The 25,887-nt window shown below is 36.4% G+C and overlaps 1 protein-coding gene across 3 annotated transcripts in view; it reads left to right on the plus strand.

Moving 5' to 3' along the window:
* Oamb (Octopamine receptor in mushroom bodies) overlaps positions 1–25,887 on the plus strand; it is a 105,322-nt gene that overhangs the window by 59,813 nt on the left and 19,622 nt on the right. For all 3 annotated transcript variants that reach the window (XM_069041129.1, XM_069041127.1, XM_069041128.1), the window contains 2 exons: positions 6,132–6,606; positions 23,334–23,570. In XM_069041129.1, coding sequence (XP_068897230.1) covers positions 6,343–6,606; positions 23,334–23,570 — 501 coding nt within the window. In that variant the 5' untranslated portion in view covers positions 6,132–6,342. The remainder of the gene's footprint in view (positions 1–6,131; positions 6,607–23,333; positions 23,571–25,887) is intronic.

A 25,887-nucleotide genomic window follows, 5' to 3' on the forward strand; every position in this document is an offset into this window, starting at 1 on the left:
GAAAGTGAGTCTGTAACTTTCTATTCAAAATTTTAAATAAAAATAAATCACATTTTTGGACGGATCTGTTGCTATGGAAAAAAATAAAATACAAAATTAACAAAGTTCTGTAACGCCAATAAAGTAGTTGTGTGCACGTTGTGGAAATTGTGGAAAAAGATGAAATGTGCCACGAGGTACCAAATGTTACCTAAAAAATCAAAATTACGTTATCAAAAAAAAATGGAAAAATTATGAGTGAATGAAAACCAGTGAGCGAAAGTGAAGTGAACGAAAGAGAAACCTTCATCCACCCACTGGTAGCTATGAATACAGACTTACTTTCTAGGAAGGTAGCGAACAAAACATTTTAATTTCACCTTTCTGTTCGATATTATATTAATTTTTTTCATTTTTCACATCATTAACTACTTTTTCTTAAGTCTTAATACAACTGTCACGATTATTTTTATTAAAATGAATTTAACTTGGGGGAAAGTCCAACAAAATAAATCACAGAAGTTCACGATATGGTATAGTTTTCAAAATACATAATTGGTAATCATTACTTTACCGAACGAGTGCCACGCAAACTAAAGTTTACATATTTTGTCGAGATTTCGCTGGCATCAAAGTTGCAAAAGTCACGTTTGCTGCAATCTCGATGTCTTGGCCTGTATAGCGTATCTCATTTACATTTTCGCAGTGGTGACAGAAGCGTGACGGAAATAAAAAATGTCTGCAGTCTACCAGTTTGGTTTGTATATTCTCTTTTTTCTCATTTACTAATTACTTCTTACAGTAATAATTAACGGTAGATAAATCATCATATAACGACACTCGATGAGTTATTCATCTCGGCCAACGTCCTCGTCGGCCTATTTTTCCATCTCGTGTCGTAAAACGACATTACGATACTGACATCGTAAATACCTATTATCTCACTTTAAAATTCTAAAAGTTACGTTACGTTTTATGGAAATAAAAATTATCTTTAATGTTGATACATTTCCGGCAATGTGCCAAACAAGTGATCGTTATCGCTACTTAATCATTTACAAAATGATCCTGCTGCATCTATTATTCGTCTCTGTCAAAACAGCTTTTCACACTTGATAGAGTCATACCGGATCAATTAGTTTAGATATTCGCTCAAGATTTTTTTCCAATCTCGTTAAGTGCCAAAAACGACAAACAACATCGGCACGTCCTTAAGAGACAAACAATTTCATTAACGACTCAACTCGATGAGAGCGACTCCGCCATAAAGATACCGCGTTTGAGAAGAAGCGTAACATCAAAGTAGGTCCCACTTTCACTTGTCCCATCAAAAAAAACCCTGAAGATTTGGACGATCCTGTGCTTTCGAGGGGTCCTGGAAATTACCACCGCAAATTCATAAATCGCCGACGCTGGCTCGAATTCCTTAATTAAATTTCTGACCGAGGCGGCTGCAAACAATTTTTTCGGGACGTGCTCCCGCCCGGGAGAGATCCTGTTCTGCACGCGGCGAATCCTTGAAAATTTACACATCGCATCGCGCCGATGAATCCCGACCGAGTAGTCAGATAATTAATACACCCTTGAAGGGGAAGGAATTTTTGACAGTAAACAGAGCATTAAATTCCGTGCAGAAACTTAACTAGCTGTTCACATTTTAATATCGCACACCCCCCCGAACTCCAATAGGATAACGCCTATGTTAACGAGCCGAGCAGAAGCCGTTCCCATAACGCGCCAAATTTATTTCGCACCCTAGTTGCGCATTTCGAGAGAGTTCATCCGCCGTTATCTCTTGGCTAGTATTCAAACCTATAAATTACCTCCGGCGAAACAGCTGATTCTGTGCTTTAAAGCACTTAATTGGCAATCGTTTCAGTTCGAGCCTCCGGCCGTCCCGTAAATGAAACCGGACGCGTCGTTTTTAATTTGTCGCGATCCCGCCGGCTCGTACGTCATTTAAAATTAATAAGACGCCAGATTATGAAAACTAACCTGGCATTTCGGCAGGAATTTATGGATGTCGCTGGATGAGGCGCCGTAATAATTAATAGGGACAGGCATTTAGAGCTCTTTAGCGCCATAACTTATTCAACGCGATTTTAAAATGCGACTAATTAATTTGAGTGGGCTTAAGGCATGTCCCGGGCTAATCCGCTTCTTGGGAATTAATCGAATTTCGAAAAAAAAAACGCCGGGATGGGGGCGCCGCCAGATGGAACTGGGGCGGATTGTTTCTAAGGGAAATTTGAAAAATGGACGCCGGATCCATTAGCTAATCGTCGGGGCGTAATTGTTCAATCGGGATCGTTAAAATCAAAGCGAATGCATTAAAAAATCAAGTTATTACGGCGTTGCATGTTTCGGAGTACGATTAACTAAAAATAACTGAAAAGGAACTGTCACCGAATTGGGGTAGGGGATTTTCTTAAATAACTCGAAAAATGCTTTCGCAAAAACGTGATTCGTCATCACCGAACAAAATTTTTTGGTGCATAAATTAGAAAACTTTTCCATTTTTAAACCAATTATATGAAACAACGAATTTATTATCATCAAGCGAAGGAAGTTCCAGAACAAGGGTTATTATCAATGATTATAACATCGTAGTTGGGGTAGAGAACCACATAAATTTTGAATGTGCCGCTAGCCTCGTAACATGAGACTAGTATCGCAGATGGCCGTAGTTTTTACCGCCAGAAATCTCTCAACTGTCAGGTAGGAATTTATTCATATAAAGCGGCACACCTACAATTAATCGCCAAGCCAACTACGATGTTATTATCATTTATAATAACCCTGTACTAACTTAACGGGTCAACAAGAAATCTAGCGTAACCAAAATTTGGAAGTGACACAAAAAACGTTAATACTTAATTAATATGTATTATTGTAGCACAAGACATGTCTCCCAGCGCATCCACCATTTTTTATTGTAAATTTTATAAAACTTTTAATCACCTCTCAACTAATGATAACGACAAAATACAAATGTTAACTGTACTATTAATCAAATTTGGTGACTATCATAATAAAAGCTCAGTCGTGTAGTAGTAAGTTGCTGAAAGACATTTTATATCAAAATCAAAATAATAAAAAATAAATAAAACAATAATTATTATTTACGCAACTAGTGAGGTATAGATATTATTATTGCACATATTGAAAGTTTGCAGGGCTAGGACGAGAGAGTGTCACAAGTGTGATAATAATATGGCATTCCAGGTGTTGCGTACAAAATTTAATTTATGACGGCTCAGAATATTTAAAACACCATAAACAGTAAAATTTGTATTTTTATTTTTGCGAAAATTTACAAAGAGGGAATTAGTTTTTTAGCCGAGATCTGCTTTCGGAAGTAAAAATGACCGTGTCAACAGCTATTTAGTTCTGGCCTTGAAAAGTCAAGTGTTAAAATCAATCATCTTATTTGTTTTCATTAATTTTCTCCATTATTTACTTTACAGCGTGGCGTGCCATAAAACATTTATTACCGCAACGCCTGCAGTAAAGTATGTCATTACTTGGTTGAAATGCGTGATGTAAATAATTACTACAAAAATTATAATTTATCGAAGGTAAAATAACAAGACCTAATTTTTTTATCGGAAACAAATTTCAGTCTTACGAAAACTTTTTGCTTTGACAATTTTACGAGTTGAATTTGTGCATTTTTATTCTGGTTAGGCCTGAGAGCTTTAGCTCAAGGATTTAACTTTTGAATAAAAATGTCCAAATATCAACGAGTAAAATTGTCTAAAGCAAAAATGTTTAAGTGAAAATTGGGAAATTTATCAGATATTAAAAATCATCGTGTTATTTTTGGCAATACCTTTAACGTTAGGTAATTATTTTTTTAGAATCTGCGTCTCTAATAGGTCTATTATTGTATTCAATTTGGAGTCGTTTATGGCTATCTCTTAAAGCACTCGTGATTTAATAGATCTCTAAGAAAATTTTTATCAATATTTCAGTGTATTATTTTCATTTACACCAAAAAACTTCCAATATTAATGTTCAAACTCTACTTTTTATCATATGTTGCAGATGTAGTTGCATCCATTACGTTAAATTACCAATTAATACAAAATTCCCTAGAATTTGAAAATTTAATTTTTTAATTTAAACATTAAAACAAGGGTGCAAATTCTAAAAAATAACATAAAAAACTCGTTTTAAAGGGGCATTGGCGCACTCGTCCTATACAAAACTCCCCTACGGGTCGTTTTCTACACTTGGGACTCGTGCGCCAAATCAACCCTTATAAAACTCGTTCTTTAATATACTAATTTATAATACAATTATTAAAACCAGAATTATTAAAAACAATTTTAGAATCTGACAGGAGTAGCATGCAATTTTAATCACTTTTGACAGATAACAGACAGAGTAGTAGGACGTTTTTACCGCGATAAACATTTTTGATTGGATGAAAGCAAGCGCTCTGGTTGGCTAAACACGTACGTTTGATGTACGTGGGAATTACTCATTTAAAAAAGTTTTTTATTATTGTAACAAAGATTTAGCTATTTGACACAAATATTTTTAATTTGTTATAAATGCTTCATAACATTTTGCTTAATCGAATTATGTATATTATTTGTCGAAATTAATCTGTCATTTATTTATTGTTAAACATCGTAGACCATTGCTCCCAGCACAACCATCATTTTTATTCGCAATTTGATTTTTTTAAATCCATCTCTTACTTCGTGAGAACGACAAAAGAAACATCTTGACGCCAAATCCAAAAGTTATCTCATTAACACTAATCTTATCCATCCAGTCTTGATAACTGTCCGAGATAAAGTCTGAACCAGGACATAATTTAAAGAAAATTGCTTCTCCTTCTTGCTTAAATAAAACTCAAGTAGGAGCTTCGACGTTATTTCAGAAAAAAGCGGCCCAATGATAACAGAGCTATCGTAAAAAAATTCTATTTTTACGAACAATTATAATTTACGGAGCAAAATTTTTTTAAACCATTCAGGATTTAAAATTTGTTGGTTTATTGTCACTAAAACAAAGTCATGATGAAATTTTTGCCGCTCTATACAAATACATATAACTGTACTGTCAATAGTGTCAATTGTGTGAAAGGTGTGTGTATTCATTCGTATGGAGCGACAAATTTTACATTCAATGACCCTGTATAAAACAAAACAACCAACTATCTTATTTTGGTCCGCTTCTAACGGTAATGACATTTGTCAAATTTGACAGCTATAAATGTTTCTTTAAATTGCGCTATTATAAAATGAGAAAAGTTGAGGAGAACATCGCCGATATAAGAAAACAATCACAAATTTGATCCCAAAAAATACACCTATCGAAAAGCAAAGCCAATAACCTTTGTCTATGGATTTAAATGATTCTGAGTCTTTATATCTCTCATCAAATACAAACTCGTCATATGATTAATAAGCGATGACACGACTCGTGAAACCGGAGCAGCACGTTCAACTTGTGTTACGGATCCGTCGAATCTGCAGTTCGGTTTCATTCATAGATAATAATCATACCACTTGTTATATCGGGTGTTCATTAAAATGTCCCGTTGAAGAATCGACTGTGAACGCACCACGGATTAGGGATCACGGATCAGCTGTTTAAAATCTAACCTCAATTTTTGCGTTGTTTGTGTTTTTAATTAAAATTTCCCGTCAAAGTTGGCGTCGATTGTGAACGCACCAGGGATTACAACTCTGATGAGTTGTTAAAATCAAACTCACTTTTTGCGTTGTTTGTGTTTTTAATCTGCAGACTGACGAGCGATGCGTTCACAATCGACTCTTCAACGGCAACTTTGACGGGAAATTTTAATGAAAACCCGATATTATAACTGGCACTATTGTTATCGGCATATTAATTGAAAGCTCGATCGAGAGGTAATCAGTTACAAAGGGTTTGTAAGTGTGTCTAAGTTACGAATCTGTTAATGTAAAAATGTAATATGAAAAAATCGCGCCAATGTTTTCCGAAACCGTAGGCGCGAGAGTAAATCCTTTTTGGATTTTGTCGAGAGGCAGGTTGTGAAAGGACACGCCTGATCCATTAGCTAATCGCCGGGTCGTAATTGTCGCCAATAAGGCCCGTCAAAATCAAAGCAAACGCACTCAAAAATCTAATTATTGCTTCATTATCTGTTTCAGGGTTTTCCAATTAAGAAGATGAGGTCCTCGAGAGATAAACAAGCAGCGAAACGCATTATGGAAACGACGAAGGATATAACGAGATTACCGTGTCGGTGTTCTAAATAATTTCCTCTTCTGGAGAATGTCTGTGATTCGGGCGATTTAATGTAGTTGCCGGGGTGATGATAACGATGTTGGTGATAAAATCGAACGAAAAAGTGCTAATGTGATGCAAAATACACTAAACGCGTCCGCGTGTGCGGCACTTCTGGAAGCTGTCAATTGGGGTGAACCGCAATTGCTCCTTTCTTTGTCGGTGCTGGCCCTCATTAATGTCATGGTCATAGTCGGCAATTGTCTGGTCATAGCCGCAGTTTTCTGTTCGTCCAAACTGAGGTCGGTCACGAATCTCTTCATTGTGTCGCTGGCCGTCGCAGATCTCCTGGTAGGAGTCGCAGTCCTGCCCTTTTCTGCTACTTGGGAAGTTTTCAAGGTAATTAGGGGCGGATGACGGGGCCGGGGGCGCCTGACACGAACTTCTTCCCACGAAAAACTCCACAGTCGGAATCGCGAAACCTGCATGCTCCAGCGTGAATTTCTTGCCGGGGACAAAAAAAAAACGAGAAAAAACATTTGTTTGCCCAGGGAACGAAAGAAACGAGAGCTTTCTTTGTTTGCAACGACGCACCAAGCGTTTAACAGCGGAACCTTCGAATTAAAAGTCGAAGTCGATCGTGCCGAATCGAAAAATCACTATTTCATTTTCCGCTTTCGTCCTGATCCCTCAGATCAATATGTTTGATTGCGAACGCGTCAAAACAAATTTATTATTTCTGCGGGATTAGGTCCTGATCACGGTCGGAATTAATATCTCCGAAACTCAATTTTGACGGTAACAATGTTGTCAACCAGTGTTCTTTCGGGGGGACACGTTATCTAACAAAATAATTATTATCATCCATCTAGTAGTCCACTTGAGGCAGCGATCGATGTCGACTGTCAATTGTAATAATTATTTTCCGATAGTCTACGGTGCAACTAAAAATACCCGCTCGTTCTTTATTTACAAATGTCTCCATTCAATTTTAATCCCGCAATCTATATTATCCACTCGCGATCCGTGCGGGAAACCAAAACAAGAGGAAAAGAAAAAATGCAACGAAACCACGAAACGTGAACACGACAACTTTATAGCGAATCGAATGAAGTTTCGGTGTAGTTCTTGAGGCCAACAAATAAAGAGATAAGTACGTGGTTTTGCCATAATGAAAGCACAAATGAAAAGAATGGAGACGGTGTTGAGAAATCGGGGAAAATTGTGTTTCTTCGGATGGGACAAAAGATAATGGAATCAAAACGTTACGTAAAGCTGATATTGCTGACACTTTGTCGCTTGCAGCTTATGGTTTCGTGATCCTTTTTATACAGTGTGAACATAAAGTTTGAAACAAAATTCATAGTAGCGTTATGTGATGTTTTTTTGGAAAATCGCTCGGACAGGTGGATTTTATTTTGAAAAATGCCATCCTGTGACGTACAAGGTTTTTGCGCAATGACGTCATCACCAATTTTTTTAAACGGCAACCCCCATTTTTTTCATCTGTTTCTGATAGACCTTCCTACTACCTAAACGATGAATGAAAAAAATTGGTACCTTACATAACAATTTTTTTTTTGAGAATGTGGCAAATTTTATTTTTAAAAATTAATTTCGTTTTTAATGTAAAAATTTTAATTGACGTCAAACAAATACAAGCAACTATCTAAGGTTAACAATAAAGTTTAACGCAAATGTTGAAATTATTCCCTCCCAACCATTTGGCACTTACCGATACTTTGTACACTGCGCTCAATAATGTCAGGGCTTTTCGTTCCATTTTAGAGCGAATTCGCTGCAGTAAATCTTCTAAATTGTTTGTTCGATTAAAATAAACCTTCTGTTTTAAATAAACCCATACACTATAGAAATAGTAGATCATATCGTTAAGAGTAGAAGTGAGTATTTTTGTACTAAGCCCAGAGATTGAAGACCGAGATGAAGTCGAAGCAAGTAATTCAAACACTTTAACCCTAGTCGCAATGAGAGAAACCAGACGATAATTTTTTGAGTTATTGATTGATTCCTTGTTGCGAATTTCAACAATTTTAGTTATTTAATATATCTGGAAAATGTATTAATTTTGTTAATAGTTGTTCAATCAGTTTTTGAAGTGAAAACTTCTTTAGGCGCACCACACGGGCAGTGAATTAGTTTCACGCGACACGCTAAAATCGTCACGCGACACGCTAAAATCGTCACGCTCAAATCGTCGTCAGGCTCAGGTCAGAAAACAACGAAAGCGGACATTTCGCTTGATTTCCTGTCAACACCATAAACCTCAGTACTATTGCTAGTTTTAAAGGGTTCAATATTTGATTGTCATTTATAATATTCCGCATGGTTCTTTCTTGAATTAAAAATTAAATCACCGTGAGCTTTGTGAGTTCCCCGCGATATTCAGCTCGACGAGCTGAGACAACTCCATTACTAACGATTTAGTTTTTGCAAATCCTTTATAAGACCTGAGGTGACTTTTGACTGTTTTGTTTCTAGTTCAAAGACGACAATCTGATGACCTACTTTCCGGGAGAATACCGTGAAGGAGTGTCATTTTTTAGAATTTCATTTTTGAGGTGTGAACTATTCGTTCCGTGTCAACTGCAAAAGACCCCAATCCTGACCTACTTAACGATCCGTCAAAAATCGATGCACCTGAACGATCCGGCGCGACAATTCCACCCCAGAAAGCAATCATCTGCCGCGTCCACCTTAATAAATTAATTCCGCCGGCAATAACAATTTCTTTCGAGTTTTGCGCAATCCGACTTAATTAGAAAGGAAGCGCGCGTCGGCTTGTATTTAATTTTGTTCGAGCCCCGGGTCGGAACTTGCGGCGAACTTGATGAAATTAAGTAAAGCTCTAAATTATATCTTTTAATGTTGTTTACTGATGTTCCGTTTATTCGGAGTCGCTCTGCTTGCCAACAAATTGATTTTAATTGGTATTCTTAAGGTCGGGCCGGGGGAAGTCGTCTGTTGACGACGAGCTTAATTGCTCGCCGCTTCGACAATTGTCACTCTTAAGTCATCGCGAGGAGCGACGATCGGTGACGAGCTCGTGCGTCGGCGAACCCAAATTGCCTCTTATTCCGTAATTGTGACTTCTTTATACGGATTTCGCCGTTTGCTTTGTTCTTTTAAGGAAGTCGAGCCTGGGGCACGGTTATTTATGCATGACGAGGCCGACTTCACGACCACATTCGCGCTCGATTTTTCTCAAAATCTCTGCCACAAACGCAACCTTTCGCCGCCAACGAAAAATACTCGTAAAACTATTCCGGCCGTTCCCCTCGTCATTTCCTTAATATTATCAATTTATCAATGTTTCGTGATTTGCCAACGTAAATCGGAGCTCGCGTGATTTTTACGCCGAAACCGCAAATTTCCATATCGCGCCTTGACCTTTCCCCTGATAGAGTCATAGAGAACACATTTTGCCCACTTCATCCTGTTGCTCCCGACTAATCCTGCTCCGATCGATATTGCTGTTGTTTTTAATACGTCAAGTCCTGATTTATTGCGTCTCGATTGGGGGATTAATCCGTGAAATAAATAATTCTAGGAGGAGCGACGAAAGCAGGACTCTCTACAAGAAATAAACATCTCTGCAGCGAATACAAATAAAATTACACGAAGGGAAGGCGCAATGAAATTTTTATTAACTACAAAACGGATCTCGACGTTTTTATTACGCAAAGCTTTCGGCCCTAATTTAATGAATTAGCGTTTCATTAGTTTGTATTTCCGTCATATTTGCTCTCGACATGCGATCGTACTTGTAGCGATGGAATTAATTTTTTTTTTCGAAAATTTACTCCAGCACGTGAAAAACGAATCGACGAGCGAGAATAAATGAATTTTTTGGAGGTAGGTGTCAAGGTTGAGAAAATAAATCGTCGAGTAAATCACGGCGAAATCCTCTTGATAAATTATTTTGCAAAATGCAAAAATAGCAAGTTCGACGATCTGAAATGTCATCTGACGGGCGTGGGCGCAACCTTCTTTAGAGATGTCAACGAGACACTAAAATTAACTGGGTTATTTTGAATAATGGACGGGATTAAAAATCAAAATCGTTTAAATTTCAAATGTCAAGTGACCGCGCCGCCAAATCACTAATGGTGCGAGAGGGGCGGCGCCGCGGAAGACGTTCCACGATTTAAATTCCTCACCAGGAGAAAAAACGATCGAAGCTTATGCAGATAAACTCTCGTTGATCTCGAATTTATCCTCCAGTTATCTCGTAAAGCGAAAAAGTTTTCCAATAAGATCCATTATTTTCTTAACATACTTTACAGATTCCTCACGATAAATTTAACATCAATTCGAAACAGACATTTTCAAAGTTGATGTGTGCGCACAGCACTCAACATAATTTTATCGCGAGGGGTTCCGAGACGACTTTTTCGAGGCGACACGCTTACCAACTTATAGTTCTGTCAAGATATAAGTGATTTATAAGCAAATATTATATTTGCGATAAAATACGACACCCACCAAACGGTGCCCATGCATCACGCTCGAGGACGCGATTATTTTATTAACTTTAAAATTGAGAGAGGAATTGGACGGAGATAATACAGACATTTTGACTTTCACATTGAAACGTTTTGACTCTCAGACTTAGTAAATTGTCCAGTGTGATGGTACCAAACAGATTTAACCGAAATTCCACCAGTTGTCGTGGTCGTGACCCCCGATTGCACAATTTTGACGAAATTTTGAAAAATATTTTTCAAAAATATTCAAAACAGAAAAAATTGTAGTGCATTAGTGCTGTGCGTCGTTTTTGGGAACTAATTAAGAAACAAGTATCAAATCAAAATTTGAAAATGAAAGTCAAAATCAATTAGGTTGGTACAAATTGTACACGAAATTTTTAAAAAATATTTTGCAAAATACATGCGTATTCAAATTTGAAAAACAATGTTGTTTTAGATAATATATCTTATAAATTGAAGGAAATAATTCAAATCAGATTTTTTAAATGGAAACCATAATTTACTTACAATGTTTGGCGAGATTTTCAAAAGTATTTTACAAAATTATTCAAAATTAAGGAAAACATTGTGCACATATCGTTTAAAACATTGTGCTAACTGCAGATAAATTTAAAATAATATTTTGAAAATGAGTCAAAATTAATTAAAAACGCGAAATTTTTGAAAAATATTTTACTGAAGTTTTTCAAATTTGAGAAACAATGTTGCAATGTTGCACATCTGTTTAAGTATCGTATTAATGAAGAGAAAATTTTCACATTTTTAAAAAAGAGTCAAGTTACTTTCAAAATTTTGAAAAATATTTTACTGAAATAAGTATTCGGAATGCCAAAAAATGTTTTATATTTTTCGAGCTTTTATGTCAATTACGATGGGAGATTTTTATATTATTTACCTAAACACCCTTCACATTATTTTGACAAAATGAGACACCATGATTTATTTTTTTAACGTTGGACACACTGTTCGGTTTCCGTCACTAAAGTGCCTGCGGACCTATCAAAATTAACGTAACATGTTGCTCAATTTTCCGCGATGTCTGAGTATTCTTCTATTGCAAACTAGTAAAACTGACAACAATGCACTAGACATTGATGCTATTTATAACCTCAAACTTAGAAAAACGAAACCTAATTCAACAGACAGCTTTACTACTACGAAATTAAATGCAAAATTTCCATGGCCTCCCATTATGCCAAAACAACGTGAATGCATTTTAGATCAAATCAAAACTACAGAAATAGAGTCGAAATACCTTGGAAATTTTGTCGCAAAGCGCCAAAACCTCGCCACGTGAGTAAACCGTGTCGGGATGTCGCTTTAAGTGGTTAAGGGCGATAACGGCGTCGTGTCGCCGCCTTCGGTCGCCGTCTCCAACATCAAACGACTTCGCTAATCCCCGTCCTTATTGGCGAATTCTTCCATGACGTTAACTACAGTTTAAAACCCGTCGGTTCGTTAAGTACCGACATGCGATTGAAAATATCGCGAAAATCGACCGATCGAACGATGAAAAGTGACGGCGTAGGCAACCACCGATGCAGCAAGGTGCAACGGAGCTTTCCGTTTTCATCGATCCCACCTACCTTCCAGATCCCTTACGTTTAACGGCCAATTTCCCCACATTACTTTTAATTTATGATAATTTAATTAGTGAACTCGTGCATAACCACGAATGCCGCTACCTCCGCCGAGCGCTGCTCGCTTTATGGCCGGAAGAAATATCTCGAAAATTTCAATTTCAGACAATCGGATCTTATCAAATTTTATGCGGCATGGTCTGTGCCGGGTTAAAAGACCGACTTTACACACACCTTCGAATTTGTACGAATTTAGATGTACGATTTGGAGGTTGATCGGCAGTAAAAACGCCAAACGAAACGTATTCCCCATAAAAAACGGCATTTTAAGTTTCCAAGTTTGTGTGGGCCACGTATCTCCACCATATTATCGCCTCCTTCTCCCCAACAACTTTAAGTGTGTCGTTCGCTTAATAGCCCTAACGTCGTTTTTAAGACCCAATTTTATTCAATTCACGCCGATCCATTTAATTTTCACGAGGAGGACCCCCATAAAACTGTGCCTTGGGCTATGAACCCCTGATCATCACGATTGGTCGCAATTCATTAATTTGCCCATCAAACGACTCTTCCCGAGTCAAGAGATCTCTCAGGAATAACAAACCTGAGAGGACATTAGACAAGCTAAGCAACGCCTACTGCGGTCAATATTTGGATGGGTGGCCCCAAAACTACCGCAACCGATTTTGTTACTTACTTATTCCCTTGCCTCCATTTCAGCTGACCGGAGTCCCGGAGCCGTTTTGCTTGGTTCTCGCTGTACGTAAATCCACAATGTGAAACGTGAAACGCGCCACAGTCGCTTGAGCAAAGCCGTTTATTTGATTTTAAAGTTTGTTTAAGTTGCATTGTTTGGAGACGTACTCATTAGTGCCTAATTAAATTATGACGAAGTTGATAATTATCGTGCTTAATGAGAATGGCTTGTTTCGATGTAGAGAAAATAAAATTCAAACGAGCTTAATTTTTTATTGTTCGAGCGAGGGGAAAATGTTTGCTCGTTAACTGTTTTATTGTTAAATCAAACGGAACTTTTTCTGATCAAGATTTATGTTCTTACAGCTTGTCACGTGATTTATCACCGGAGTGTTCCGTCGAGTTACGTTTTAACATTGTAACTAATGAACCGAGAAAAAAGGGAATTACCACGAAGTGTGCAAACAAGAGTTTTCTTTTTGGTGGTGGTGGTGTTACCGATGTGCTAAAACTCGCGTGCGATGCAACAAAAAAATTGTACTTTTGCTGTTGTACACTTCAATAAATTCCGTAATTAATGAATATGCTGAGTTTGTGATGAATGCTGGGCGATATGATTAAGTGAAGAAAAATATCCGCACAAAAACCACCTTTCTGGGTCGGTCTCCATGTTAATACATCAAAGTCATCGAGAGAGGAGAAAATTGTTATTTACAAGTTGCAATAATAAATTAGATTAAATTTCTTTTGAAAGAATTCGATTGGAGTTTTGTGAAAATCTCACGCTACATAATTGGAACAACGCTACCTCCAGAATAGACCCTTGCGAAGTCCCACTCGGTGAGATCTAGCCCGTTGAAGCTATCACAAAAGAGGTCTCTAGCGGAGAAAATCTTAGATGAGAGTCGGAATGAGTTCTTGAATCTTTTATTCACCAGTTCTTTTCCGAACCGAGATATTTATTCAATTACAGAACAACCTGCACAGATATCGAAATAGACAGTTGAGCTGAGTTTGTTGTCTGCGTCGAATTAAGAGTCTCTATCGATTCATCGTCGACTTTAGTTAAGAACTGAATTGACAAAATGACTCCCCTAGTGTCCGGAAAAACTGTAAATTGTTCCCGGGAAAACTCTTCTCTTGTTTATCACGGCCGCAAAATGAAAAATTTGTCACCGGCTTTATCGCCGCAACATTGTCCTGCACTAAACTCGCCTTTAATGACGACAATTGCAATTTAGTTTTTCCGACAGGAGCACACCGCAACAATGTAACTCATCACACAAAGATGGAAACAATGGGGAGATAAAGTCGTGCTCGGAAATTAACGGAATCGTCGTTAATAAAGCCGGCGTGTTTGAGTTTTGTGCGATGGTAAAAAGCATTTCGGACAGAGCTTCCGGGGAAATAGTTTTCCCGACTTGCTATCGGGAGCGATTCGGATGCAGCGAAAGCTCGCGTTTTTAATAACGGAGCGAGCTTTGACTGCGTCTTCTGTATGAACCGGTGCCATCCGCTCCTGCAAACAACTTGTTTGCTCTCGCATCTGCATGAAAAACCTGCGAAAAACCGATACACTTCAACAGGTGCAAGAGGCGGTTTTTCCGGAGAACTTCGCAGACGTCGCCACTCGAAACAATCGAGAGTTGGGAGCGGAGTTTCGCGTTAATTATTGCCGCAACTCATAAGTGGCGATTGTGCCGGAGCAATTTTCCAGATGTTCCAGAGTGAAAAAACTCCGCAGACGATTATCCCGTCCCCGACACGTGTTTAATAGGGCGGCGGAGCACCTGGTCCGTTGCGAAATTTGATTATTTGCGAGAACAGTAATGCTGTTGCACATTATTCTTTAATCTCGGCGGCTGGCTGGAAGTGGGTCGTCGCAGATTGCGGCGCCAGATGGAGGAAGTTCTTTGAAAATATGATATCAAAAACGCTTTAGCTGAAAGCCGGGGATGAAGCGGCCAGGTCAAGACGGAGGAGGCGAGCGCGCTCGGCGGATCAACATTTTTCGGTGTTGGGAAGGATGAAGGCGAAACTGATAAAAACATGGGAGATTATTTCGTTTCTTGCGATGGCTTTTTTCGGAAGATGGAGGAGTTAATCGGAATTTTTTGGGGCGTTTGTCACTTAAACGACCCGTTAGGGCGGTGTTCGCCGTTCGCGGCATCGCAAACAAGCAGAAATCATATTTTGTCCCGGCACCTCCACCATTTTCAACACATGGTCTTGCGGTCCTCGCATAGTTTATAAAGGAAATCATCTGGTTTTTCAATATTATGTAAACAAATAAAAGGATAAAATTCACGAAAACCAGTAGTTATTCGGTTATGAGAAAATATTTAAAAATACTATCAATAAAATCTACATATTAACAGATCCAATGAAGCATAATGCCGCATTTACGAAAGGATTTCTGGTTGTGCTTTTCCTCTCGGTAACTCATTAAATCAGAAAGATTTTGAAAGTTTTTCTCAAGAGTTAAATCTTACCAATATAATTTTTTTAAATAGGATATCTGTCTAAGTTTCTAGAGTCGAAGACACAGATATACAGTGTGTCCAAAAAGTCTGGAAACACTCCAATAAAATAGAAACGAATGATTTTCGAGAAAAACGTAAAATAAGTGAACTAGCATTTTCAAAAAGCTTTCTGTTAATGGTAGCTGTTCGCTGTTTTTGATGACCTTGAAAGAGTTATGATGTCATAAGAGGTTTTTTTTAAATGGCAATGTCGCATTTTTACTATCTTTTTTAATAGATCTTTTAATTGTCTATCCGACGGTCAAAAAAATTTTCAGTTTAGATGAGAAACTTCCTGAAAAAACTCGTTTTGGACGTTTTCTATTACAGCATTTTTTTTATAACATAATAACTTTTTCAAGGTCATCAAAAAGATCGAAGAGACACTATCAGCAGAAAGCTTTTTTAAAACACTAATTGACCTGTCTTTAGATTTTTTTCAAAAATTATGCGTTACGTTTTCATTTGGGTGTTTCCAGACTTTTTTGATCAAAAAGAAAACAAACCATACTTCCTATGCAGTCTTTTGATTGGTTGTTTACCTCTCAAAAAGTCTATTATTAATAACTAATGCTTTATCTTCAATTGTAATAGTTATTTACGAACCAAGTGCGAGAAGACGATGTTCTCGCATGGGCGCATTTTTTAAAGCACGAGCGACGAAGAAGCGAGTGCCTTTAATTAATGCGCGGATGAGCGGAAGATGTCTTCACGCAAGTGGTTCGTACAATATTTTTTGTACGAACATTAAATTAAATTTTTTTGTTTTAATACATTAAACATAAACGAACATAAAACCAAGTAGACAGTGACCTTTGCTTCATTTGACATTTCAATTTTTGCAAAATTTTGTGAATTTGTAGGAACAATTTTCAATGATTATAAATATTTCCCTAATTTTTTAATGAAGGAAAATCCAGGGAAGTTGTATTTTATGAACTAAATTTTATTATTATCAAGACCGATTTTTTTTAATGCCTGAAAGCGCCAGTGTTTTTTGCAATTTTTACATTCGAGTCGATCGGGAAACACTCGTTGCTGAGTGAGCGTTGGATGTTGGAAACGTCGCTTTCAAGGGTATGAGTACAAAAAAAAACATTTTACCACTTTTTCTGGGATAATTGTTGCTCACAATTACAGTAAACGTCTGTAAACTTTGCCGAAATCGAAAAATTGTTTTCTACGTTATCGTTGACCTTTCTTTGACATTTCCGGGAAAAATCTACTTACTAATGGCGTCGCGTTTGGCAATAAAACTGACAAATTACCCATTCTTACGAATGTAAAATGTTGCTCTTGTTTATTTTATAAATTTTCTCCATTATCAGATAATAATAATAAAATGGACAATATAATTTCAACGTCGAAAAGTCATGAGGTATGATTTATTATAAAGTAGCGTTTGAGACCATAAATTGTCTACGTAAATTGTCTACGCCCATGCATTGAACGTTTATTTGCATAGAATTCCGCTACAACATAATTTGCAACGCCTCCTCTGATTTGTTTTCTTTTTGATCAATTGTATAGCTTGTTGCCATCGATTCCCCGCGCATCCACCATTTTCCTCAAACTATAATTTTATCATTTTCTTGGGTGGTTTTAAAGATGAACACTTATGGTTCATTCCGTTGGATTCATTATAAAAATTTATCAAACATCGTTCTGAGATTTTATCGAACTTGTAAAACTAATAAACTAAGTATTGCTAATAATAAATGAAAGGTAGTTTCCTTTATTAAATAGGTTTGTCTAGACAATTTTCGTATCTTATCTAGTTCGACAAAGAACAAACATATAAAGATGCAGGGTTGAAAAACATTTCCAGCGCATCATTTCAGTTCAGTTTTTATACGCACGAATCACATATTAAATAATAAAAAAAGTTATGAAACCGTTCTGAGATTTTATGTAGCCCATAAAATTGATAAACCAAGTTTCGCAAATTAAATTTACCAATTTTCGTGTTAAAGCTAAGAAAATGCAGTTTCATTTATTAGATTGACCATCATGAAATCTATAACATTTTATTTTCACATCTCATCTAGCTCGACAAACAACGAAAATGTCAAAAACTTCATGAAAAACTTTCCCAGCCAGTTTACTATTCTCACAAAACAAGAATTTTTATGGTTAAAGTTTCGGTTTCTAGACTACACAAATAATAAAACATTTTTTAAAAACCCTACAGCAATATGTAATTTTTGTTATTTTTTTTCTTGTAATACAATCATCTGGCAGTTCTCATGTCTAGTATTAAAAACGTTTATTCCTTTATAATTATCATTTATGTATGTATATGAAAATACAATTTTGAAATTTTATCTAATCTACGAGTATATCTGCTGAACCAATATAAAGAATGAATTAAATGACGTCACTAGCTCTACTTTTTGATGAATGATAACTGTATTTTTGGGACTGTATTTTGAATACATCAGAACAAAAGAAATTGATAGGTTCTTGTATTTTATATTATAGCTGTGATATCCTCTTACTACCTTATTTCAGCCAACTAAAATTGTTGAAAAGGGATCATGTGATGAGATCAAATATATTCTCAAACAAGTTTTTGCAAATATCTAATAATTTCCAGTTGTCCTCCTTTGATGTTAAAGATAAAAAAAACGTAGTTTCCTTTATTACATTCGTTATGACGAAATCTACAGTGTGTCCAAAAAGTCTGGAAATACCCAAATGAAAACGTAACGCATAATTTTTGAAAAAAAACCTAAAGACAGGTCAATTAGTGTTTTTAAAAAAGCTTTCTGCTGATAGTGTCTGTTTGGTCTTTTCGATGATGTTGAAAAAATTATTATGTTATTAAAACAATTAGGTATAAAACAATTTTCATATCTAATTTAACTCCACAAACAACGGAAATATCAAGCATTTGTTGCAATTTTTCCCGGCGCATCCACCATTTCTACAAAACCAATGATGCAATTATTTCCACACAAAACCTATTTGACGATAGATGTGTTTTTTATGTTGAAAGCATTAAATACACACCAAGACATTATTGTCTACGTTGTCGACAAGCCAATTCCACAGATGTAATCTTCTTAGATAATCTGCTGGCTTCAATTCCTGCATTGCTGTGACACGGTAGGAATAAAGATATAAATTCCTGTGTAACATTTTTTACGTTGTTCCAACAGAGATATTGATCTGGTGACTCAATTATCGGATAGATGTTTTTGGTCCATTAAAAAAGGACCTTACACTCGCAAAACACGACTGACATCTGCCAAAGAAGACATCATTCCATTTTCGCTCTATCTTCTTTCATCAAAAAGTCATAGCCAACTTGATGAACTTTTCATTTGAACACCCGTTAGTTGCTATTTGAAAAAACTTGGCTTATTTCGTTGCATGACAAGATTTGTAAAACACAGTTTTACCGACTAGAAACAGTATTAAAAAATTTCCGGCGCCTCCAACATTTTTACAAATAAAATCTTCCACTTTTTGCATCGAGGACAAAAACTTCGCTAATTTTTCTCTTATTTACTTAACCATCCAAGAAACAAAAATTTGTAAGACCCCACTTCTCACTCTGGTGGACTTTAAGCCTTTAATGTGACACCGATTATCTGATCTGTAAAAAACTTTAGATAACGAGGATAACAGTAAGTTAGCACGTCTGACACTGATATGTGGCAACCCCCCTGACAGTGATAACGTGATGACAACCCCAAGATCAACCACCTAATATTCTGTACAGTAAGACGAAACGCGAGTTCAGATTACCATGCTCATATGTAAGACCGAACATTTATTAACGTTTAGCGAGAGGAACCATATATTAGGCTAAGCTTCCTCGGTGAGCTTGTAAAAGTGTAAATTTATCAGACTACAAACGAGTTGAGCATCGCTGGCGGATTTATCTCGCACTTGTAATTAATTAAGGTACACTAATCCGGCGTATATGGAGCTCGCATGCCGACAGAACTACTAGTTCTTCAGCAAGACACAACCAAAAAAAATAAATCACGCTTTACAATTTAATCAGATTTATTTGAAGATAACCAGCATGCAAAATGCGTTGCTGACGTAGACGGAGCTTCACAGTTAAGAAGGGTAGATTAGAGGGCGAATTACTTTCAACTCGACTGAAATAAATTCCCGGTGTAAATCTTAAATAAAATTTTCTTGTTGGTATGCGCACGTATTAAATGCCAGGAAACAAGATATTTTTGAATAACGCATCATTAAATAGTATCAGCTGCGGGGCAGTAAAAGAGCTTCATTGTGTCGTAGACAGTACGATAATACGGGAAACTTTTTGTCTCCCCTGGATTGTTAATGTTAGAAAAGTAATTCAATTTTTACAACAAGAAGAGTCTCGGAAATAAATTTTATTTTACGGCAGCTTCCCAGATGAAAGAGATTTCTCTGATTCCATTTCAAGAATGGAACTGTTTATCAAATCAGTTTATGTGGTTAGTTAGAAGTAACATGTCCTCCAATCAATCGAATCAATAAAGAAATTCCATTTCAAGGCCGCTGAAACCTCTGAATAAATCATGTTGTTTATGTGATCCACAAAAATCAACACCAGCAGACATTCATGATTACAGATTTCTCTAATAATAGTGCGTTTCAAATTACATCTGTAAAGAATTTAAACTCACGTAATAAATATTTTATTTCGTAGACCACTGCGAAATTGCAATTTTTTCTTGGATGATATTAAAAGCAAAAGTTTGGAGTTTTCTTATTCTCACTCGCTTCATCGCATCGATTTAATAAAACACGGTCTTTACATTAGGTCTACTTCATCAGGCAATAAAGATATCGACACATTTCATCTTCCACCCTCACATTTTTCGTAATTAATGAATTGGCATTTTTCGCGATTAAATCAAAAACTGACTGTTTATTTCTTCCATATTCAATTCTTAAAAACAATATTTGTGTTTGATCAAGCTCAATTAGCAACAGGGCGTTGAAGCATTTCATTCCAAATATTTCCCGGCGCATCCACCATTTTTACAATCTGATTCGTAATTCAAGTTTAAAATTGTTTTCTTAATATATTTCACATCATTAACATCTACAGAGAGCCTATAAATGAATGTGGGGTCCTAGTAGGCGTTGAAAGTTTGCCGACTCTTTCATCAGAAATCGAATAATATTAGTATGATCTACAATATGAACCCTCAGAAAAAATTGGTTTTACTGGTTGCCTAGCTCGACAAAATAGATGCTTTGGAAAGGAAATGAAGTAAAAATAAAATAATGAAATGCAAGTTGACTTTGTGTTGACAGCTTGTGAATATTTGACAGTTTGCGATTAGTATTTCATGAATTTAAACGAAGTGGCAAATTCAAATTCCAGAGCCACCAGCGATCCTACATTCTTTTATAGACGTTCTGTATAATTTCACATTCTTGCCTGTCATCTAATAAAACAAGACACATTTCTTTTAATATTTCCCGGAACCTCCACCATTTTTGCAATACAAATATTTCCTTTTCCAGGCAAAGTTTTACACGAATAATAATACAGTCTTTGACATTTGATTCGACATACATATTTATTTCCAAATTCTTCTGCAACTTTTTATTTCCAACTGGGTGACAAATGAAGCACACCAAACTTCAACAAAAACCTAACAAAATATCCAATCTGGAATCATTTAGAAATAACAAGCTGGTAGAGCTCACAAAACGTTTCTCTCTCTGGTATAAATGATGTTTATTTAAATGTATTCACTCTTCTACGAAATATATAATCAAGCAGCTTTTGTTCCTGTGAGATTTAACTACATTCGCTGAAACCACAACTAATAAAAGTTTTAGTATCATTTCTGCGATTTACGTTGTTTGTTTTCATGTAAATATTAATTATCCAGGCACATCCGCCACTTCGGATGTTGCTGCAAGATAGATTTCTGTATATTACTCGCAGAATAATCCTGCATAGGATGGTATTGGCACAACTTTCACAAACATCAAAGAAGTAGAACAATAAATGCACAACTCTATAAAAGAAATAAGTACATTGTTTAAAGTGTTCTATATTTGGAAGAGAGAAAACATCGTTGTGAACTTGCCAGATAGCTTTTTAGAATCAGACAATTCTAAAACAACAACTCCTTTTGTAGATATTGGTTATTCAAGCACGATCGTAACGACAAAAATCTATAAAACACAACGAGTTCGATAAATATTTACGATATTAAAACTTTTGTTGAAAAATTCTCCCGGCGCATCTACCATTTTTTACAAAACAATACCACAATTTGAAACAAAGAATTCTTGTTTACTTCGCTGAATTTGACACGTAGAACATGAAAAAAAATACATTTGCGTTCAATAATTGACCAATTTCCCTACTCAATTTTAAAGATAAAGTAATGTAATTCCTTTTATTAGATTTGTTGTGCAAAGAATTACAAAACACTGTTTTCGTATCTCATCTATCACAGTAAATAACAAAGATATAAAGCAACTGCTTGGTAAATTCTCCCGCCGCATCCACCATTTTGCCAAGCAATAATTTCGCACTGTTTCATTGTTGATGTAACAACTGGAAAAATAGAGTTTCCTTTATTGGATTTGTCAGAACTAGGAAACACAATCTACACATCTCATCTAGGACGATAAATAACAAAGATACTGAGAGTTTATTGAAAAATTCCCGGCGCATCCACCATTTTTACAAAACAATAATTTCATCATTTTAGATAAGAGAAATAGGTACGTTGTTTGAGGTATTTTCTGTCTGAGAGAAATAATCCAACATTGTACATTCGTCAGGTGGTTCTTTACCAACAGACCACAACTAATAATAGCTATTTTCAATACAAGTGTACAAAGTAGTGCATTTAATCACGAGTACAGAAGTTGGGCGTATGAGCTTAAGCGAGGACACCAACCGTATGACATTCACTTTGCTCACTAGTGAGAAAATATTTTTTCCTCACTAGTGATTCAATTGGCATCTTTGCTCACAGTGAGCAGAGACTACTGAAATTCAATGATCATGGAAAACAGTATTTTTTAGACACGGTAATTATACGTACTCACAAACGGACGAAAAGTAAATATTTTTCGGACGCTGACCGTGGCGCCATCTGTTGGTCTGTTTAGTAAGTTAGCAACGAAACTGACAAAACCGATAATTGTCCTATCACCATAAATTATGTAATTGTATTGCAAATTAAAATGTATTAACAAATTTATCTATTTGAAAAAGGTAGATACAAAATAAATTTGTAATTTTTCCAATGATGTCTTTTGCTTTGTAGTTCTTGCGGTCGCCAAAAAATTTAATGTGCACCTCTCAGCTGTTTTCAAGCCTCGGCTGCGCCTCGACCAGAAAACTCAAACTCGGACGAAAAAGATGCATTTTTTGGCCTTGATACACAAATAACTATTTCTTATGTCTGTTTGTAATTCAAATTTGAGTCATTCAAGCGCATTCGCAACACAAACACAAGAATCTGTGGCAAATTCTGAACGCTCTCAGATGTTGCAGCGGTGCAACACGTGAAAATATATGCATTACATAATTGCACTGTTTGTGCTCTGAAAAATCTTGTTTACTCGTTTGTCGGTGGACGTTATGCGGGATTGCATAAAATCTCGCAGCTTATCCATTCGAGGACACAATCAGTTCTGCAGCAAACAAACAAAAAAAGCTCGTCCTCGACACCTGCATAAATATTATTCGAGCAAACGCCGCCAGCGTTGTCGGACAGGTGTAGATGTTCAGAAAGCACATTGAAAGCACATTGAAAGCACATCATTCGCGCATTGAGATGTTCTTGTGCGCTGTCCACCTTTTTTCACGTGGTTTCACTTTCCAGGTGTGGATATTTGGAGACGTCTGGTGCAACATGTGGCTGGCCCTGGACGTCTGGATGTGCACCGCGTCCATCCTCAACCTGTGCGCCATCTCGCTGGACCGCTACGTGGCCGTGACGAGGCCCATAACGTACCCCAGCATCATGTCCCCCTCGAGGGCCAAAATGCTGATCGCCGGTCTGTGGGTCCTCAGTTTCGTGATCTGCTTCCCGCCCCTTGTGGGGTGGAAGGACAGCCAGGTAAATGGTGTCTTGACAGGAAGCGCCGCGTTTTTCGGTCCGCGTTGGCGTTGTTGTTGTTTTATAATTTATTAACCCGCCGGAGTTAAGCACAGATTCAGGTGGAATCGGATATCGAGGATTAGTTCGTGGTGGTAAACAAGCCCCGAATAATATTTACTAAATACATAATATTCCGGAGTGGCGTGCATTTAAAATTCCATCTACGTAGAACAACAATAATGGAGGGCCTCGTCGGGGTCGGGGGTTAAGCCAACAAGACTTACCCCGCGATTGAGTTGATTTTTTGACTGCGTGGCGTGTTTTTGTTCTATTAAAGCCGCGTTCCACCGGTGGTAATTCTCCTGTTTACGGTTTTACGAGTCGCGGTAAAAAAAATATTGCTATTAAGGAATTTTCTCCTCCACTGACAGTGAATTTTTACGTCGTCTTCAGCTGCGGATTTATTGCGTCTAAAATTTATCGCTGTCGCTGCAAATTTTTAATGGAGTTTGATGATTGTAAACTTGAAAGCAACACGACCAGACGTTTACGCGAAACATTTCAAACGGCGGCGACAAAGCGAAGCTATTGGGAAATGATCTAAATGTTTATTAAGACGAGGGGAATGAATGGACGCGGAAGAATGAATGTGTGAAAAGTTCTAGCGATTTACTTTTTTTATTAGCATTTTACATCTCTTTAACTGTCAAAAAGGGAATTTCTCGTAATATTCTAAAGATTAGAATTCTGAATGGATTATATTTGCATACCATTTATTACGTTATCACATCGATTTTTCCCCCATAACTATCTAATTTCCGGACTTAATGCTCAAGATAGAGTAATGCAGATTTCTTTATTAGATTTGTCGGGATAAAATCAACAAAACACATTCTTCACATCTCATCTAGGACAACAGATAACGAAGTATTAGGAAATTCTACCGACGCGTCCACCATTTTTCCAAAACAAAATTTGATCATTTGAAATACAGGGTGATTTTGAAAGTTGTGCAGATATTTTAATCACGAGCTACTGGCTTTATGTAATTTTAATTGCTTTTAGTCTTCTACGTTGTCAAACAACCTCGCAGGTAAAATTTCGGCACATTTTAAAAATACACCCTTTATATCATATTTTATAAAACGTACACCAATGCGGTTTCCTTGTTTTAAAGCATATTTGTTATAGGTTACTTCGCATTGGCGTATGTAAGCAATTTAAAAAAATTGTAGCTCAAAAAATAAATGTCATTTTATTTTTTGACATAGAATTTTTTAAATATTTTTTCCGAGTTCTACATGAAGCCAGTAGCTTGTGAGTAAAATATCTGCACAACTTTCAAAATCACCCTGTATAGTCGGAACGTTATAGATGTGGACTGGGGACTTGTCGTTAAGTTGGCACTACCAGGAAAAGTAACTAAGCGCGCTTATAAGGTATTTGGAATTTATGACAGATTTCTCACTAACGTACAGTTCAATTATAAGTTTTAAGCGACCTTGAGTTTGACAATTCACATCTCCATGAAAAAAGAAGACAACTTTGTGAACTACATAGTCAAATTTTGTTTATAACCACAGACATAATTGGATTCCCGGGAATCATATGTAATAAATGTTTCATAGTCAGTTTATCGATTTACACGGCCAATAGATAATTGAAACATTAGTTATGCAAGCGTATTCATGCCAATGAAATTTATAAAAGACAATTAGTTCAACAACCAAGATGTTAAAACGTTTATTGAAAAATTCGTCCTCGATTTTTACAAAACAATAAATTCGTAATGTCTAATAGTTGATCTCATATGTCAAAAATAGAGAAATAGAAATTTAGTAACTCTTATAGGTTGCCAGAAGTTGTTTTAAGAACAAATTAATTTCTTCACTAATTTAACACCAATTAAAAACATTTACTTAGATTTTATTATTCTTCTCTTAAAAAAAATACCAAGTTGACAATATTCTCTCTGATAATTTATGTAACTCTAATCCATGACCTATGTGATTACACAAACTTAACGACCTCGTTGCAGATTTTACTGCGTGCGATAATGATCTCCATGTCTCACTTGATGGGTAAACAACTACTTTACGTTTCCAGACGATGAATTGTTAAATTCACAAATCAAGTTTTATTAAAATCATGTAGATTTTTCGCGCATACTTTAACAATTTCCCTTCTTAACGTTGAAAACTGAGTAATGTAGGTTTCTTTATTAAATTTGTGTTGATAAAATTTATAAAACACAATTTTCATATCTCATCAATAACGAAATATTAAAAAATGTATTGAAAAATTCCACTGGCGCATCCACCATTTTTTTACAAAA

The sequence above is a fragment of the Tenebrio molitor genome, chromosome 3, assembly GCF_963966145.1.
Source record: "Tenebrio molitor chromosome 3, icTenMoli1.1, whole genome shotgun sequence".
In the NCBI taxonomy this organism is placed as follows: Eukaryota; Metazoa; Arthropoda; class Insecta; order Coleoptera; family Tenebrionidae; genus Tenebrio; species Tenebrio molitor.